The 20,733-nt window shown below is 43.2% G+C and overlaps 1 protein-coding gene across 1 annotated transcript in view; it reads left to right on the top strand.

Moving 5' to 3' along the window:
* Positions 1-10,257: 10,257 nt before the first annotated feature.
* The window catches only part of LOC143767223 (uncharacterized), a 323,645-nt gene continuing 313,169 nt past the window's right edge, over positions 10,258-20,733 (top strand). The window contains exons 1-3 of the mRNA XM_077255375.1: positions 10,258-10,521; positions 10,651-10,830; positions 10,913-11,036. Coding sequence (XP_077111490.1) covers positions 10,444-10,521; positions 10,651-10,830; positions 10,913-11,036 — 382 coding nt within the window. The 5' untranslated portion in view covers positions 10,258-10,443. The remainder of the gene's footprint in view (positions 10,522-10,650; positions 10,831-10,912; positions 11,037-20,733) is intronic.

Below are 20,733 nucleotides of genomic sequence, written 5' to 3'. Positions count from 1 at the left end.
GCATTATACTATATTAAGGACTATCTGGTGCATTATACTATATGAAGGTGTGGAGAAACGGGGTCAGTGGGTGCTCTGGTCCGCTGGCTCGGCTGTCTTTAGCAAGACTTCATGGACCACGGCTCATACCCGCTCTATCTCCCCGTGGGCACTACACTTCACAGACGACACAGGGTTAAGGTAAAACAGTGTGGCAATACTTTATTGAACCACAACACACAATAGCAAACAGAACAATCCCACCATGACTGGAATTGTTTGGTTACATGGGCGCATATAAAATATCACTGCATCTCCACGTATTTCCAGTATGACATGATGTCAGAGCTCCCAGGGTCACATGCGCGCATATAAAAGATCACTGCATCTCCATGTATTTCCAGTATGACATGATGTCAGAGCTCCCAGGGTCACTACTCCATCTGTGGATGAACGCACAGAGAAGGGGTAACGACAAGCATAGGGAGATGACCAAGAACTGTCCATAGAGTCCATACAAGGTCCAAAGCCAGTTGACATGATGTCAGAGCTCCCAGGGTCGCTACTCCATCTGTGGATGAACGCACAGAGAAGGGGTAGCGACAACATAGGGAGATGACCAAGAACTGTCCATAGAGTCCATACAAAGTCCAAAGCCAGTTGACACGAGAGCCACCACCTGGCTTATCTGACCATCTCCATGGAACCAGGCGACCAGCGGGTCCCATACCTGGCTTTCTCCAAACATATCCATGGTTCAGAGATGGTCACTGGATCAGATCTGTGTCCTTCCAACCGGAGCCGAAAACCCCTAGGTTGTATCCTATAGAATCATAGATCAGTGTCCCTCGTGATGGTGCCATGATAAATTGGCTGCAGTCCTTTCTCTTGTCTGTTGGGTGGTTTGCAGAATGTCTGGCTGGTAGCTCTGTATTACTTCAGACTCTCAAGATGTGAACTCTGAGGGTATGTGCACACGTCTGGATTTCTTGCAGAAATTTCCTGAAGAAAACCGGAAATTTTCTGCAAGAAATCCGCATTTTTTTGTGTGTTTTTTTTCCGTTTTTTTCGCGTTTTTTTTTAGCATTCTGCAAGCGTAATTAGCTTGCAGAATGCTAAAGTTTTCCAAGCGATCTGTAGCATCGCTTGGAAAACTGACGGACAGGTTGGTCACACTTGTCAAACATACTGTTTGACAAGTGTGACCAACTTTTTACAATTGATGCTGCTTATGCAGCATCTATAGTAAAAGATAGAATGTTTAAAAATAATAAAAAAAATAAAAAAATGGTTATACTCACCCTCTGCAGACAGCCAATCTCCTCAGCGGCGTCCGTTCCTATAGATGCCGGTGTGGTTCAGGACCTTCGATGACGTCGCGGCTTGTGATTGGTCGCGTGAGTCACATGAGCGGTCACACGACCAATCACAAGACAGCGACGTCATCACAGGTCCTGAACCACACTATCTATAGGAACGGAAGAGAGAGCATGCACCGGAGAGGTGGGAACACTTCGGGGGCCATCAGAGGGTGAGTATATCACTATTTTTTATTTTAATTATTTTTTTTTTACCAATTATATGGTGCCCAGTCCGTGGAGGAGAGTCTCCTCTCCTCCACCCTGGGTACCAACCGCACATAATCTGCTTACTTCCCGCATGGTGGGCATAGCCCCGTGCGGGAAGTAAGCAGATCAATGCACTCCTAGGTGTGCGGAATCCCCGCAATTCCGCATTTTTAATGAACATGTTGCTTTTTTTTCCGCGATGCGATTTTTTCGCGGAAAAAAATGCAACATTTGCACAAAAAATGCGGAATACCCTGTAAATAATAGGAGGCATATGTAAGCGTTTTTTTCGCGTTTTTATCACGTTTTTATAGCGAAAAAACGCGAAAAAAACGCGAAAAATCCTGAACGTGTGCACATGGCCTGAGTCATTTTATACCCAAGGCATGTAAGCTATTTTTAGAATTACCCAGGGTCTTTCAGTCCAACATCAAGATAAGGTAAACAATGGTGATGGGATTAAGTAGCACTATTAAGGTACCTTCACACTGAACAACTTTCCAACGAGAACGACAACGATCCGTGACGTTGCAGCGTCCTGGATAGCGATATCGTTGTGTTTGACATGCAGCAGCGATCTGGATCACGCTGTGATATCGTTGGTCGGAGCTAGAAGGCCAGCACCTTATTTCGTCGTTAGGTCGGTGTGTATCGTCGTGTTTGACAGCAAAAGCAACGATGCCAGCAATGTTTTACAATGGTAACCAGGGTAACTATCAGGTTACTAAGCGCAGGGCCGCGCTTTGTAACCCGATATTTACCCTGGTTACCATTGTAAAAGTAAAAAAATGTCTGTCACGTCCCTCGGCGTACGCGCTGCTGCTCAGAGCTTCCTGCACTGAACGTGTCAGTGCCGGCCATAAAGCCGAGCACAGCGGTGACATCACCGCTGTGCTCTGCCGGCCCTGACACATTCAGTGAAGGAAGCTCTGAGCAGCAGCGCGGACGCCGGGGGACGTGACAGACATCAGAAGGTGAGTATGTACTGTTTTTTTTTTTTACTTTTACAATGGTAACCAGGGTAAAAATCGGGTTACTAAGCGCGGCCCTGCACTTAGTAACCCGATGTTTACTCTGGTTACCCGGGTGCTGCAGGGGGACTTCGGCATCGTTGAAGACAGTTTCTACGATGCCGAAGTCGTTCCCCTGATCGTTGGTCGCTGGAGAGAGCTGTCTGTGTGACAGCTCCCCAGCGACCTAAACAGCGACGCTGCAGCGATCGGCTCGTTGTCTATATCGCTGCAGCATCGCTGAGTGTGACGGTACCTTTAGCATATAAGCACACATCAATAAACAAAGCTTAACCCACTCAATGTACAGTCACTATTACAGACTTAGGCCATGTGCACACGTTCAGTATTTTTCGCGTTTTTTTCCACTATAAAAACGTGATAAAAACACGAAAAAAACGCTTACATATGCCTCCCATTATTTACAGTGTATTCCGCATTTCTTGTGCAAATGTTGCATTTTTTTCCGCGAAAAAATCGCATCGCGGAAAAAAAAGCAACATGTTCATTAAATTTGCGGAATTGCGGGGATTCCGCACACCTAGGAATGCACTGATCTGCTTACTTCCCGCACGGGGCTATGCACACCATGCGGGAAGTAAGCAGATTATGTGCGGTTGGTACCCAGGGTGGAGGAGAGGAGACTCTCCTCCACGGACTGGGCACCATATAATTGGTAAAAAAAAAAAGAATTAAAATAAAAAATAGTCATATACTCACCTTCGATGGCCCCCGGAGTCTTCCCGCCTCTCATCAGTGCATGCTGCCGCTTCCGTTCCTATAGCTGGTGTGTGTGAAGGACCTGCGATGACGTCGCGGTCACATGACGTCATCGAAGGTCCTGCACACACACACCATCTATAGGAACGGACGCCGCTGAGGAGATCGGCTGTCTGCAGGTGAGTATAACCATTTTTTTTATTATTGTTAAACATTCTATCTTTTACTATTGATGCTGCATAGGCTGCATCTATAGTAAAAAGTTGGTCACACTTGTCAAACACTATTGACCAACCTGTCAATCAGTTTTCCAAGCGATGCTACAGATCGCTTAATTACGCTTGCAAAATGCTAAAAGAAACGCAAAAAAAAGGGGGGAAAAACGCAAAAAAAAAATGTGGATTTCTTGCAGAAAATTTCCGGTTTTCTTCAGGAAATTTCTGCAAGAAATCCTGACGTGTGCACATACCCTTATACAGTATGTTAGATAGTATATCAGTGGGCAAGTCTGTCCTCTTGACCCACCAGACACAAACACCTAAATTCACAAGCCAATATACAGATAAAAAGCCAGTTCTTTTGTTTTTGAAAAACATGGTTGTCTGGGAAATTAAGATACAATCTGGTTTCTTCACATTCCTCCCCCATCTGAATTAACCAGACATGATAGGCTTCCGATCATCAAGTTTCCTTAGAGCATATTCCATATGCTCCTTACGAAAATAAACTCCATACCTAATTGAAGCGTAACAACTGGTGTAACGGGGTCTACCGTGCTGGAGTACCTCTTTCAGCACCACCCCATGTCTCAGGAGGCCCACTCTGCCCTGGCTGGAGTCTGAATGAAGGACGCTGGCTGGAACTCCTTGGTTACATGGACGCATATAAAAGGTCACTGCTTCTCCACGTATTTCCAGTGCGACAACACTCCACTCACAGGACACAGAATATAAGGACGCTGGCTTGAACTCCTTACATGGACGCATATAAAAGATCACTGCTTGTCCACGTATTTCGTAGCTCCTGCATTAAATTCTATTCAATCCTTTGAAGCTGGAACATCTCCTGTAGTTTCTGTTTCTTGTTGAGGTCATATAGCTACTCTGGTCCTCTTCCCAAGGCCGATTTGGTGGGGTTGGATATAGTGGCATCCGAAACCTGCTGTGCATGCCTCATCAATGGTCTGCTGGGTCTGTCTGTATACCTCCCTGGTTGTGAAGCCCTGTACGGTGTCTACGAACACCAGTCCCCTGCAGCTCCCCCGGTTCCGCCGGGCTGAGTAGTGTCCCACTGCTGCCACCAATTGTGGAGAAACGGGGTCAGTGGGTGCTCTGGTCCGATGGCCCGGCTGTCTTTAGCAAGACTGCATGGACCACGGCTCATACCACTGAACACTTGCTCTATCTCCCCGTGGGCACTACACTACACAGACAACACAGGGTTAAGGTAAAACAGTGTGGCAATACTTTATTGAACCACAACACACAATAGCAAACAGAACAATCCCCTCCATTGTTTAGTTACATGGGCGCATATAAAATATCACTGCATCTCCACGTATTTCCAGTATGACATGATGTCAGAGCTCCCAGGGTCACATGGGCGCATATAAAAGATCACTGCGTCTCCATGTATTTCCAGTATGACATGATGTCAGAGCTCCCAGGGTCGCTACTCCATCTGTGGATGAACGCACAGAGAAGGGGTAACGACAAGCATAGGGAGATGACCAAGAACTGTCCATAGATTCCATACAAGGTCCAAAGCCAGTTGACATGATGTCAGAGCTCCCAGGGTCGCTACTCCATCTGTGGATGAACGCACAGAGAAGGGGTAGCGACAAGCATAGGGAGATGACCAAGAACTGTCCATAGAGTCCATACAAAGTCCAAAGCCAGTTGACACGAGAGCCGCCAGTTGACACGAGAGCCACCACCTGGCTTATCTGACCATCTCCATGGAACCAGGTGACCACTGGGAGATGACAGAACCGAAAGATTTCAGAGTTAATTCACTGCACATTACTTATAACCTGGGTGCCAAGAGGCTGAATAATAGCTCGATTATGTTTGCAAAAGATTTCACCAATGCAAATGATGGGGAAAACAGTCAGGGTAGTCACAGCATGATCCCTCCAGCCAGGACTTCCATACATGAGACCTCCAGACGTAGTATAGGTATTGTTATATTAGTTACTATAGATTCAGTTTTATTCTGTCATTTAATTTCCTGCTTTACAACACACACTCCCCTATAGATGAGGGACCTCTGTCTCTTTCCAGTCTGAGCCTGCTGGTTCATGTATACAATGACAGAACCACAGTAACCACTGACACTCACATAGCACCGTAGTGGCCTCTTTACAGAGGCTGATCCCGACCCTTAGAGGGGTGATTTCAAGATTGAAAATGATCAACTATATGTAACACCCCTTTAGGGCTACCTCGGTACACTGGGTGTTATGGGGGTCTCACCTCTACAGGGCGCAGTGCCTCCACCCGAATCTTGATTGGAGCTCTCTCTGGGACTGCAGAAGGACTATTATCTTCTGCCAGGGGCTGACTTGGGAAGCCCCTGCCACACTCAGTACACACTCACAGGTATCAGGAGTAAAACAGTTTAACAGGTTTATTGCTATGCAGCATAAATGAGATGGATTTAAAAGAATAACATGCAACTGTGCTCTGTCAAAGTCATATACACATCACACTCTAATTCTACTTCAACCCTGCAAGTATAACCTAGCAGGGTTTTTTTTTCTTTCTTCTGGTTTAACTCATTCCAAAGGTTGGGGCCCAGTTGCCGCGGATGTTGGCACGCATATTAGAACAGTTGGTGCACTTAGATGAATATTAATGACAATAGTCTGGGCTGTAGTGTACTCACTGTAAATAGCGCTGGTAGGACCACGTCTCAAAAGAGCACTCCCTGCACGTTTCCAACGGTCGGATGGCTCTCTGGACGCCAGCTGGGGGTGGCCGGATTCAGTCCTTTATACGGTGGGAGTGCCGGCAGAACTCTCCAAGTTCTTGATGTAACTTGCTTCAAAGGGTAAAAGAAACCGCACTTTCTCCAAGAGTTCGGGTATATCCGAGAGGACAACAACACTCCAGCGTAGAGGGATGCAAATCCGCCTTGCTCAGTCTCTCACAGCAAGTTGCCACGCTCACTTCTTTCTCTGCACTCTTGCTTTCACTTTCTGCCCAGCTCCTCCCTCTAAGTCCCTCCTCATCCAATCCAGGCTGTGTCATCTGGCTGAAACAAGGGTCCCTGGGAATTGTAGTCCACTGCAGCTCAGGGGAAAATCTGCTAATGTCTGTACATCCCTGTTTAACAGCAGCTGCAAAGCTCTCCTTAGTATCTGTAAGTCCCAGTATACCAGTAGCTTCCCTGACAGTTCCCAGTGCAGGTGTTACATATGTGTGGGATATGGGAGAACTTCCTGATCGCTGGGGGTCCAAGCAATATCACTCTTGAATTAGGGATGCCACCCAGCAAGTCCTGTATTTTGCATGTACCAAGCCATAGCTGCATGTACGAAGCGTAAAGGAAATTGATGGCCTATCCCTAGGACAGGTATTCAATATCAAATTGTGGTCTGACAGCCGTTACCAGTTCCTGTGGCAGCGAGAAGTGAACAGTATATGGATTAGGAACATCAAAGCTGCAGATCATATTCACAGCTATGGTAGACACTATTACATTGAAGATGCAAACCTGTATAATAACATAAGATTTGGGGAAATGTTTTATTTTACTTACAGTTGAAACTAGAAGTTTACATACGCTATATAAAAGGACACATATGAAGCAGTGTGTTTCAGGTGTGTATTAAAATAGATCCACAGGTGTGTCTCTAATTAACTCCAATGTTGCCAAAAAAACAGAAGCTTCCAAACACATATCTTCATGATATGGGCAGTCCAGAATTGTTTAAAGGAATAATAATCTTAGTGTATGTAAACTTTTGACTTTGCAGTAAGTAATAAAAATGCCTTAAAACATTCTTTCTCTCTCATTATTCTGGCATTTGGCAAATATTAATAATTATGGTAATCCTAGATGACCTAAAATGGGAAAGGTTTATTCTGTTTTCATGTCAGATATTGAGGAAAACCTGCAGATGTGTCTTTTTACATAGTGTATGTAAACTTCTAGTTTCAACTGTATTTTACACTTTTGTAATCACCCCACACATTTTGTCAATGTCACCAGAAGGCTATCTAATGCTGCAGCTTAGTGCTTGTTCTCTCTAATAAATAGTTTCTTTTTATTTCATTAGTATATATCTACTTATTATTATGTTGATTTATAAGACTTACATATTTCTATGGAGACTTATTATCGCGCCCCTTCTATATTCCAAACCTCTTGATTAGCTGCTCTGGTGTGAATGTGGCTTCACCCTGCCTGATTTTATATTCATTTTAATGGGTGCGCTCGCCCTGGAATTGCAATGTCCTAGTCTCTTTGGTGATGCATTCTCTCTGTGAAATTCTGATCCTCTCCTCCCCATGATGCACCTGAACGCTGTTTCTGGATATCATCTGGGTAATCCGGTTTCCTCCCACATTCCAAAAAAACATACTGTTAGAGACTTTAGATTGTGAGCCCCTCGGGGACAGTGATGATAATGTGTGCAAACTGTAAAGCGCTGCGGAATATGTTAGCGCTATATTAAAATAAAGATTATTATTATTAAATCTGATTTGTATGTAATGTATCAGCACAAAATAATCTAAGTTGGTGAAGTGAGAAAAATATAAGCATAAAATACATTTATGAAAGGAAAAAGTATCCTCCAGCGAATCATTACGTAATGGTAGAAAAAACTTTAAGTTTATTGTTTCTATAAAATCTTCGCGGATCCTGCAAAACCAACGCGTTCCTGCTAACGCGCCATACACCCTTACACTATGAGTAAGGCTTGTTAGCAAAAACGCGTTGGTTTTGTCTGCATTAGAGGATCCGCCAAGATTTTATAGAAACAATAAACTTGAAGTTTTATCTACCATTACTTACTGCTCCACTGGAGGATACTTTTTCCTTTCCTGTTTGCTGCACCTGGAGTCGGCCGGCTCCGTGTGAAGGCTCAATCCTTATCCTTGCTGCAGTGTGAGTGGTGAGCTGACTCTCCTCCCTTACCCTGTTTGGAAATTAAATTTATGGGATCAAAAAAACTAAAAATTGGCATGGGCATATGTTTTTACCCCTTCTGCTATGAAGCACCTAAAAATTTATCATGCAAGCTATTACCTTCATAAGTCACATGCTTACGGAGAAGTCCACCTATGTGCAGCCTAAGTGTCACATGGACTGTCAGTATATACACACATTGTCTAAAAGGTCACATAGGCTGCAACACCATTAAGCAAGAGGCAACAATAACCAAACAACACCATGAAGACCAAGGAGATCTCCAAACAAGCCAGGGACACGGTTGTTGAGAAGTGCAAGTCATGGTTGGGTTTAAAAAAAATATCCCAATTTCTAAGCACCATCAAATCCATTATCATCAAATCAAAAGAACATGGTACCACATCAAACCTGCCATGAGAGGACTGCTCACCAGAACTCTCAGCCCGGGCAAGGAGGGCATTAATCAGAGAGGCGGCACAGAGACCAAAAGTAACCCTGAAGGAGCTGTAGAGTTCCCAAGCAGAGACTGGAGTATCTGTTCATACGAGCACAATAAGCCGCATGCTCCATAGAGGAGGCCTCTATGGAAGAGTGGGTAGAAAAAAGTTTTGACTTACACACAAAAATTGTAAGGCTCGTTTTCAGTTTGCCAAAAGACATGTGGGACACTCTAAATACATGGAGGAAGGTGCTGTGATCAGATAAGACCAAAATTAAACTTTTTAGCTACCAAGGTAAACGCTATGTCTGGCGCCAAACCAACACAACTCATCACTCCAAGAACACCATCAGCTGCAGCAGCTGCAGATACAGAGAAAATGGTCCGTAATTCTGGCGCTTTGACTTTTTTTCTTGCTACTCCGTTTAGCGATCAGGTTAATCTTTTTTTTTATTGATAGACCGGGGGATTCTAAATGTGGCGATACCAAATATGTATAGGTTTGATTTTTTTATTGTTTTATTTTGAATGGGGCGGAAGGAAGGTGATTTGAACTTTTTTTTTTTTTTTATATTTTTAAAAACATTTTATTTTTAACTTTTGACATGCTTCAATAGTCTCCATAGGAGGTTAGAAGCTGCCACAACCTGATCGGCTCAGCTACATACAGGAGATGCTCAGATCACCTCTATGTAGTAGAATTACTCACTTGCTATGATTGCCGACCACCAGGAAGTAATAGAGGCCCAGGTAATAACAGCATATTAAGAAACTTTATTTAGAAGACATAATAATGAAAAAAAAAAAAGTTTAAAACTTTGCAAAATTAAGGGCGAATGGCAGCAAAAGATTCCCAATATCCAGGCCCTATCTAATGGAATACCATCTGATGAGTTTGAAATTTCTTGACATAAGCTGCACAGTATATAAGGAAGAAAGTATGAAACAATGATGACTTCTGTTGGTCAAAAAAATAATAGCAATTGCACTTCTATAAGAAGGAAGAGTAGAAGATAGGTCCTGTTCTGTCTCCGTCCATGTTGGATTTATACATTTAGGACTTGTGTGAGAATCTGATGGAGTTTTAGGTCAAATTTATTCAGAAATATGGAAAATTCTAGAGTTCCCGACCTTTCTGCCTCCGTCCACTGTATACTCTAGGAGTCAGAGAGACCCCGACCTTCAGCCCATTAGGGTTTAGTCCTGTTCCCCCATCACACCCTCCCTGCTCCCTCATTACCTGTCACCAGTGCAGACGTCTTCTCTCACATGGAGCAAAATGGAGACTGGCTCCTCCTCTCCATGGGACTGATCACATGACTATGACATCATCACAGGTCCTGTGCGCACAGAATATTCAACAGTCATATATCTAGTGTGCGGCTCTGCTGGTGGAGGTCTGTGGAAATTCCCCATTACGTTTCCCCTCGGACGTTCTCCTCCTCAGTAATATTTATCTCATTGTAATATTACATGGATCTTTATGATGTAACATCATCATCTTCTCCTCATTCAGGTCCCTACAATATCGGATCCTCTCAGTGAAGATCTTCTATATAAGAGAATTCTCCTGAGTGACCCTACAAGGATGGATAGGGACAGGGACAAGATGGTGGAGAGGATATTACACCTCACCCTAGAGATCCTCTTCCGGCTTACTGGAGAGGTGAGAGATTCTGATGACGTCACATTACATCATTCTTATCTATGGGAATAACAGATGGACAGATCTGGAGAGGTGAGGACTCTGGGAATGTCTGTAGTGAGGTTTATTAATGTGTCTCTCCATAACCAGGATTACACAGTAGTGAAGAAGACCTCTAGTGAGCGCTGTCAGGCCCCTGTGTCTGAGGGATGGGGAAGACCCCTGAGCCCAATCACGGGGCCTCCACCTCACCCCCTGATACATGAGGACATCAATGACCAGAAGATCCTAGAACTCACCTACAAGATGATTGAGCTGCTGACTGGAGAGGTGACACTGCTGGGAATGCTGGGACATTATACAGTAACGCTATGGAGGGATCGGGGGATGAAGGTATCATTGTATGTGACAGGTTCCTATAAGGTGTCAGGATGTCGCCGTCTATTTCTCCATGGAGGAGTGGGAGTATTTAGAAGGACACAAAGATCTGTACAAGGACGTCATGATGGAGGTTCCCCAGCCCCTCACATCACCAGGTAAAAGACAGGACTAAATACACACGGCCTATAATTGTCGGAATGAAAATAATTAATTCAGTCCCTGTATGTGTTTCCTCCAGTTCTATCCAGTGAGAGGACAACACCAGAGAGATGTCCCCGTCCTCTTCTTCCACAGAACGGTAAACAGGAAAATCACAATGTTCCTCTGGATCATCAGGTAGATGGAGATAAGGTGTCATGAGATCTCCCCTATGATGTGTAGAAGACTATGAAGGTCTTGTGTTCAGTCTTGTTTTATCCATCACTATAATACACGGAATGGTAATTTATTAGAGACACCAACTTTTTCCTGATTGAATCATTCCTGAAAATTTGACCAGTGACCCTTGAGTGCAGGAGAAAATCAAATAATTAGTTTTCTGTAGATCACATGCAGTGTACTCCGACATTATTGTGGGAGAATCGAGCAATCAATATTGTTTTGTCCACCAAAAGTATACAGTTAACAGATAACAGGGCCGGTTTTAGGCAAAGTGGGGCCCTAGGCAAAGTTTAAAATGGGGCTAACATGCTAACATATTGCACATCAAACAGAAGCATTTCGGTTGTATTTACATGCGCTGATCTCAGGCGGCTAAACGAGTGTGATCTTCAATACTGAAGTCGTTGGACGCTTGTTTACTGGCCTCTTTCCACTGTCTGAGAAAGAATGAAGGGGACAGAACGATCACTAATAGATCACTAACAGATCACCATACAGTATCATGTTATCAGCAGCACATCTACAGCGGCGATGTCCTGCTGAGAACAATGGTTATTATTCTGGCATAAACAATCCAATCACCCAATGAATATGCAGCATTTTGCTTGTTTAGTATAATACACCCCATTCTCCTCCATATATTATAATGTGCACCACAGTCCTCCATATTGTAAAATGCATACCCCATAGTCCTCCATATAATATAATGTGCCCCATACTCCTCCATATTGTATAATACACTCCTCATAGTCCTCCATATAGTATTATACACTTCCCATAGTCCTCCATATAGCATAATACACTCCTCACAGTGCTCCATATAGTATAATGCACCGCCATAGTCACCCATGTAGTACAATTCACTTCCCATAGTATAATACACCCCATAATTCTTCATATAGTATAATGTATTCCCCAAAGTCTTCGATACAGTATAATTCAGCCCACATATAGTATAATGCAGCCACCACCCCACAGAGTATAATGCAGCCACCCCACAGAGTATAATGTAACCCCCCACAGAATATAATGTAACCCCCCCACAGAGTATAATGTAACCTACCCATAGAATATAATGCAGCCCCCCATATAGTATAATGTAGCCCCCTCATAGAGTATGATGCAATCACCCCTCATAGAATATAAATATAATACAGCCCCCCATCGAATATAATGTAGCCCCGAACAGGATATAATACAGCCCACCTCCCCATAGAATATAATGTAGCCCCATCAAAGAGTATGATGCAATCATCCCTCATAAAATCTAATAAAGCCCCCCACAGAATATAATGCAGCCCCCCATAGTATATAACACAGCCTCCTCCATAGAATATAATGTATAATGTACCCCCTCAAATATATAACACAGCCACATAGTATATAACACAGCCTCCCCCATAGAATATAATATACCCCCATAGTATATAGCACAGCCCACATAGTAGTATATAGCACAGCCCACATAGTAGTATATAGCAAAGCCCACACAGTAGTATATAGCACAGCTCACACAGTAGTATATAGCACAGCCCACACAGTAGTATACAGCACAGCCAACACAGTAGTATATAGCACAGCCCACACAGTAATATACAGCACAGCCCACACAGTAGTATACAGCACTGCCCACACAGTAGTATACAGCACTGCCCACACAGTAGTACACAGCACTGACCACACAGTAGTATACAGCACTGACCACACAGTAGTATACAGCACAGCCCACACAGTAGTATACAGCACAGCCCTCACAGTAGTATACAGCACTGCCCACACAGTAGTATACAGCACAGCCCACACAGTAGTATACAGCACAGCCCACACAGTAGTATACAGCACTGCCCACGCAGTAGTATACAGCACTGCCCACACAGTAGTACACAGCACTGCCCAAACAATAGTATACAGCACAGCCCACATCCCCCTTCCCTCCCCTCCTCTCCCCTCCCGAGAATGGCCCCACACTCCAGTAAAAAAAAAAAAAACACTCCTCAACTCTCCTCGTGCCCGCGCTGCTCCCTGCTCCTGTGTCAGCGGCTGTTGCCGCACTGCCTGGCACACAGTGAGTGCGCGATGACGCGCACCCACAGTGTCAGAGGCAGAGCGGGGAATGATGGAAGAGGAAGCGTCAGGTGATGCTCTCTCCTCCATCATTGCTTTGAACTGTACCGGCAGATGCCGGTATAGTTCAATGCGGCGGGGGAGTTGGCGCTGGCGGCAGGCGGGCCCCCCTGTCTCACAGGGGCCCCATAGCGGCTGCATGACTTGCCGCTGGCTGGGGGCCCCTGGGGGAGCGGGGGCCCCAGGCAGCTGCCTGGTCTGCCTGCCCCTAACACCTGCCCTGACGGATAATTTATTACAGACATTGATCTCTTCCATCTAAAACTTATTAGGGTATGTGTCCACGGGCTGGACTACATCTGGATTAGCTGCGGATTGAACGCTGCATACAACCGCAGCATTCAACCCACAGCATCCAGATGTTACAGCGTAGTGGAAGGGATTTTATGAAATCCCATCTCCACTATGCGTGCGAAGACGCATCCGGCGGCTTTGCGTTTACGGACATCCGGCGCGTCTTTTTAGAATGCAGCAGGTCTGTTTACCTTGCGGCGACAAGGTAAATAATAGGGTCCTGTGTATAAGGTGCGGAGATTCCGGATGTGTGCAATGAACACATCCGGAATCACCGTGCGTACAGAAGGAGGCGGCGCTTTGGGCGGAGCTGGTTTTCCCACTCCGTCCAAAGCGCCGAAAATCCGGACCGTGGACACACACCCTTAGACTCATGACCCCAACTTGCATCATAAAACAAAATAATGTTTAGAAAAAGAGAAAATTGAAGTCTTTAAATACTTCAAAAGTACAAAACCTTCCATCAATACACAGCACTGAAAATAGATAGATACATAAGAACGGAGTATACAATGATCACAGCAAAAGACAAAGCGTCTGGTGCAAGATGTCAAGCAACAAATCTAGTAACTCAGACCCACGACAAGAATAGCAATCATGACCTCATAGTCCTTATTATAAGTGAACCTATGTGGGTGACAATTATATACATGCATTGACTGATACACTGTGGAATAATGAACAGTCATGACTATATAGTCGTAAATGCATAGTGACCAAGATATCTGTAGATAAATGTTACATAGATATAGTGGTAAAAAGTAGCATAGCAGTAAATAGGCACCAGAGGAGAAGTCAGTTAGGAGAGCTTCCCCAGTGTCCCTGACGTGCGTTTCGCGTGTTTACATATTACGCTTTATCGTGCTACTTCTAACCACGGTATCTGTGTAATATTTACCTGTGGATATCTGCTCACTATGTATTTTTCTATTTTCAATGTTGTGTATTAATCAAATATTTTGTACTTTTGAGGTCTAAGGGGTAATTTTCTCTATGTGGAGAGTGACATACTGCCTCTGGAGCTTACCCCTTAGACCTTAGTCCAGAGCCTCTCACCTAGCTAAATCAGTTCTCATACCTTGCACTGGCAAGGGGCAATATCCCAAAACACTGTGTCTGCAAATGAGATTCTGATTTTGCATTTCAAGGTTTGTTAAAGGGTCGATAGTGAATTGTAGGATCGCTGCTCGCAACATGTGGCGCTATAGAGTTCAAATCCTCTTCCTCTCTGAAGAGGAAGTTTGCATATTGGAATTTTGAAGCATATAAAGGCTCCAATTTTCTCTTTTTCTAAACATCTAATCTAATATGCTTCTTAGGCCAGTTGTGGCGAATCATGGGTTGCTCATATATGGCGACAATTCTATGACTACTTTGTACCTAGTGGATTTTGGTTTACTACGTAAAATAAAATAATCAGTTTTCAGAATGGGAAGATTAAGCAATCTGAATGACTTTGCACAAAGTCATTGATGCTAGATTAGCGAGCACGAGTATTTCGAAATTTTTACATGCAATGATGTCAAGATTGTACTGACAATAGTGTGATAAAAGAAAATTATCCAGTTATATTACATTTTGTGGATATAAGCAACTTATAACGGAAGATACTAAGAATTGTTCGAAGAACAGGTGGTTCACAGGCATGCAAATTGCAGACTAATCCAATTAACGTGTTCAAATGCACTCATCGTTCTTTAGCTATATCAACAGACAACCAGTTCCAGTGCCATTGCTTTCCAACAGAAACAGAAAGTAAAAAAAATTTATTGGGCAAAAGAAAGTGAAAATAATGTCACTGAGCAGTAGAAAACATTGTCTGTTTGAATTACTCCAGTTTGCAGTTGCACCATTCCGATGGGAGGATTAGAATATAGCACAAGCAACATGAATCTAAGTTCCCTTCCTGTCAGATGTCAACATTTCAGACTGGTGGAGGTCGGTCGAGTAATGGTGTGGGGAATGTTTTCTCGGCACATCTTTGGTCCTCTGACATCTGTGAAAGGATGTTTGGATACTAGGGTTTAACTAAGTGTTGTGACCTACCAAGTTCATTCCTTCATGACAGCTCTTTATTTACAATATTAGTACAATGAGCCATGTCATAAAGGCCATGTAACTGGAGGAAAGACTAATGCGTATGTAGAAAGTGCACACCCAAGGTACAAAAAATATCAAAAACTACTTTATTATCACCAAAGCACAAACATGATTAAAAACATTTAAAAACAACAATGATAACACCCCCATCCACGTACAATAATACATCTATGTGACCCTAGGACATGATACCATAGCAACATAGGCACTCATAATGGAAGTGCAATATGCATGAATAATGTAAACACCAAAAAGTTATCATAAGGTCATAACAGTCCAGCCATAAATAATAAAATAACAATCAAGTCAATATAGTTGGCTGAGTGCCCATACCATGGACCCTAGAATGTGGGCATCCCCACAGGTGTAAGCTCGGTGTCTGAAAAAGATAAAGCAATTGTCCAAAGAAGGGGGGGTCACATACTGTGACAGGAAGCATCCTAGATCCCTCATGCGTGCAAAATAGCACTATACAAATTGGAACAAGAGCGCAGAAAAAACGAAACTTCTCCCTTTCTTCCGGATTTTTCTGCACAACTAATATCATGTCGCAAATGCCAACAATGAGCAGTAAATAGTGCCACAACCTCACTGTACAGAGCTCCAGGTAAGAAACATGCACTACAACTAGAGTCTATTGTGTATACAGTACAATTTACACCACATGGTGAACCACCTAGAAACATCTCCTAAGACTCCCCCCAGCTTCAGACCTGTGGAATCGATGATAGGAAAAATTGCTGAGGTTCTGAAGGCTAAAGGAGGTCCACCATGCTAATAGATTGGTCTCTTTGATAATGTAGCAAATCAGTTCATGCTTTATACTTGGAGGAAATGACAGGATAAAGCTGATCATAGACATTAGATATTAGATGTTGTCTGGATCTTATCTGGTTATGGAAACTGCTGGTTAGAATTAGGAGCCGAAAGTTTGAAATTACGGTATACAGGAGACCTGCAACTATGGGATAACTACTGCTGTCATATCTGATCGTCATGATAACTCAGGATCTTTTCTGTTTTTCTGAATCATTTCACACGACTTCTCTGTTTCAGGGTAAAGATCTGACCAATATTAATACTACAGAGAAATATGTGAGAGGTGATGAGCGGTGTAAAGAGGAGAGCCCTACAGGGAACCGCACAGGTGAGTAGTGACCACTAAATGTAGAGAAGTCACATATTCTACTCAGTCACTGGCTTCTATAATTACTTTATGTTGATTTTTTTAATGTATGTTATACAGAACTTTACATGTGGATTTTACGCTTTAAGATTCAGAGTTTTAAAATAAAAAACACATTTTTACACTATTTTTGCCATAATTGCTTCTGAGCTGCTGTAGAGAAGATCCTTCTGTATTCACACTGCTGTCCATCACAGGACACTGTGCTCAGTGGATGACTCTGAATATACTTTTGAAGATTGTTAGTGTTGGGAACCTCTGATACAAAACAATATAGAAGAAAAAATAGAAATGTTGTGGATGGACCTAAAAAGAGCAGTTCATGGAAGAAAACCCCCCAAGCTCATCTAACCCAACGTGCAGGACTAATAGACAGTTGCCAGAACTGTTCAGATGCAGTTGTTGCTGCACAAGGGTCAAAAAGACTGACCGTCACATCCAAACATAAATCAGGTCTGAACAGGTGCTTACCTAGAGGAGCAAACTCATATACAATGAGTACACATGAATTGGCTAATTCATGCTCTAAGCATTCTCAATTTTTCATATTTCTAGTGCAGTAATGCAATCCAATTTTCATATTTTATGTTTGCATGTTATAGCGCTACTGAGTGCTGCCTTATCTGTTTCATTGTATGTAAGTTGGCGACTCTAGGTAAGCACCTGTTCAGACCTGATTTATGTTTGGATGTGACGGTCAGTTTTTTTGATATTTGTATTAGCCTTCTGACTGAGCACTCTGCCCCTTAGCCTTAGGTGTTTTTAATTGCAGCAGGATTCTACCCCTCCACAGAGATATAGACTTTAGTCCAGAGAGGATTCACATTAGGTTCCCAGAGAAATGTAGACTGTCTAAGAGAGGATTGGCATTAGGTCCTGGCCATGAGAAACACCTCAATGTGGCTGCCAGGTACACATGTATTGGCCAATTCGTGCTCTAAGCATTCTCAATTTTTCATATTTCTAGTGTAGTAATGCAATCCAATTTTCATATTTTATGTTTGCATGCTATAGCGCTACTGAGTGCTACCTTATCTGTTTCGTTGCTGCAAAAGGCGTCACGCCAGATATAGAAAGTAAAGTTTCACATACTTTTGTCACTCAGACATATGATATTGAATAATTTTCCTCATTGAAAAAATGACAGTCTAATAATTTTAACTTATGTATTTGATTTGGTTCTCTTAATCTAAAATCTGATGTACGGTAGTTGTATTTCAAATTTATGCAGAAATATGGACAATTTGGAAAATTATGAAGGGTTTACAAACTTTCAAGCACCAGTGTAAGGCAAGCAGACCTACGAAAAAAACAGGGACTGACAGCAACGGCATTCAGAGAACACTGCTGCAAATACTTTTTCAGATACCCCTTTGCTACCGTATTCGTATTTTTGCCTACTTTCTGTTGGCTTGCATGACATACAAAAGAATATAAAAATCTGCTAATTTCTTGCTTGTTACATTACAAAAGAAATACAAAACCTTACACTTTCTCCAAATCCTTTGGCGTCTGTGTGTGAGATCTGCATTAGTGCCTGCCTTTCCTGAAGCTCTCTCGTTGCCAGCGAAGTGGGGTGACAGTTCTTGTTTTATTTCCTCTGGAACTTGAAGTTGTACAGACTGGGCAATATAGAGTTAACATCTATCAGTGTTTGCTCTCTGCTGGGTTGTGCTGCAAGCTATTTAAGCTCCTGAAATCCTGCTGTCCACTGCCAGGTGGTGTGCCTTGCTATTCTCCCAGTGGAAATTCCTGATTTTCAACCTCAACTCACTTTTTAACTATTCTCCTTTACAATATTGTCCATACAACGACCTCTTGGTTCTGACCTGCCTACCCAACCCGACCATTCTATTGCCTCTGTTTCTCTCCTTTGGATAGCAGCTGTTCCATGGAAGTAATCAAGTGAATAACCGTTTAAGGGCTCATGCCCACTTGCGATGAAATCGGATGAATTCAATCCGATAAAAAAATTGGATTGAATTCAGACCAATGTTAATCTATGATTTTGTCTTCATCTGCGTTTTTTCCAGCTTGGATCGGATCATGATCGGGCTGGAAAAAAAATTGCAGCATGCTGCGATTGCAAACAGAGATCGGATTGCATCCCGCAATAGAAGTCAATGGGTGCGAGAAAAAAATTGCACAGCACTCGCACCACCGGTGTTCTTTGAAAACTCTGGCTATTCATATGCGACTACTGTAAAATCACACTGACAGGTTAGAATAGAAAAGATAGAATACAAATATACACATAGAATAGATAGATAGATAGATAGATAGATAGATAGATAGATAGATAGATAGATAGATAGATAGATATTATATAGTGTGGGAAAATGAAATGGCATTTTCCCATGCTCCAGAGTTCAGCGCAGGTCAGGCTGTGAGGGAGTGCAGCTTGAGTGATGGCACTGCTAGTCACTGAAGCTCCGCTCACAGCATCTCCTCATTCACCAGTAGTTTTCAGTCAGGGCGGTCGCATCTTGGCACCGTCCTTGTTGAAAACTGTATATACCCCAGATATGGATTACGGCGTGGGACACATCGACGGACAGGTTATTGTTGGTTTATTATTTCATGTTTATTACAGGAGAGCGAGGGCGTCACAGGAATTAGGAGTACAATAAAGATGGGAAACTGTGTTGTGTTTGATTTTATTAAAATACTTTATTCTGGCTGTGTCTTTATTTACCCCCTTATCAGCTATTGGATTAGTAAGTGTCTAGTTGACACCTCTCCATTACTAAGCTGGGCTTGATGTCACCTTACAATACAAAGGTGACATCAACCCCCACAACTATTACCCCGCTTGCCACCACTACAGGGCAAGTGGGAAGAGCGAGGCTAAGTGCCAGAATTGGCGCATCTCAGAGATGCGCATTTTCTGGGGCGGCTGTGTGCTGATGCTTTAGCTGGGGGGGGGGGCAATATCCATGGCCCCTTCCTAGGCTATTAATATCATCCCATCTATCTATCTATGCAAATATATATATATATATATATATATATATATGTGTGTATTATATGTGTATATATCTATTCTATTCTAACCTGTCAGTGTGATTTTACTGTATTCTTCTATCTATTATCTATCTGTGTTTTGAAGAATATTTCCTTTGAGAATGATGTGTAAATAATTATGTAAATGCTCATGCTAAAATAGCATTGCAGGCGGATAGCAATCGCACTGCATTCGGATGTAAATCGGATGCTAGGTGTGAAATATCATATTGTACTCACATGAAAAATTCATGACACTTGCATTACACTTGTCTGACTCTCCTGCATCACAATTGGACTGATGTTAAAATCGCTAGTGTGTCTCCAGCCTAAGACCAGATTCCTGTACAGGGGTTAAAAGGTGAATGCTAAAGGTACCGTCACACTAAGCGACGCTGCAGCGATAGCGACAACGATGCCGATCGCTGCAGCGTCGCTGTTTGATCGCTGGAGAGCTGTCACACAGACCGCTCTCCAGCGACCAACGATGCCGAGGTCCCCGGGTAACCAGGGTAAACATCGGGTTGCTAAGCGCAGGGCCGCGCTTAGTAACCCGATGTTTACCCTGGTTACCAGCGTAAAATGTAAAAAAAACAAACAGTACATACTTACATGCGTCCCCCGGCGTCCGCTTCCTGCAATGACTGAGCGCCGGCAGTAGCAGGGCACAGCGGTGTCGTCACCGCTGTGCTATGCTTTCACTTTCACTTTGCGGCGCTCAGTCAGTGTGGGAAGCAGACGGCAGGGGACACATGTAAGTATGT

The sequence above is a fragment of the Ranitomeya variabilis genome, chromosome 4 (assembly GCF_051348905.1).
Source record: "Ranitomeya variabilis isolate aRanVar5 chromosome 4, aRanVar5.hap1, whole genome shotgun sequence".
Classification (NCBI taxonomy): Eukaryota; Metazoa; Chordata; class Amphibia; order Anura; family Dendrobatidae; genus Ranitomeya; species Ranitomeya variabilis.
Note: the sequence above shows the minus strand (reverse complement) of the source record. Positions and strands in the feature narration are given on the sequence as shown.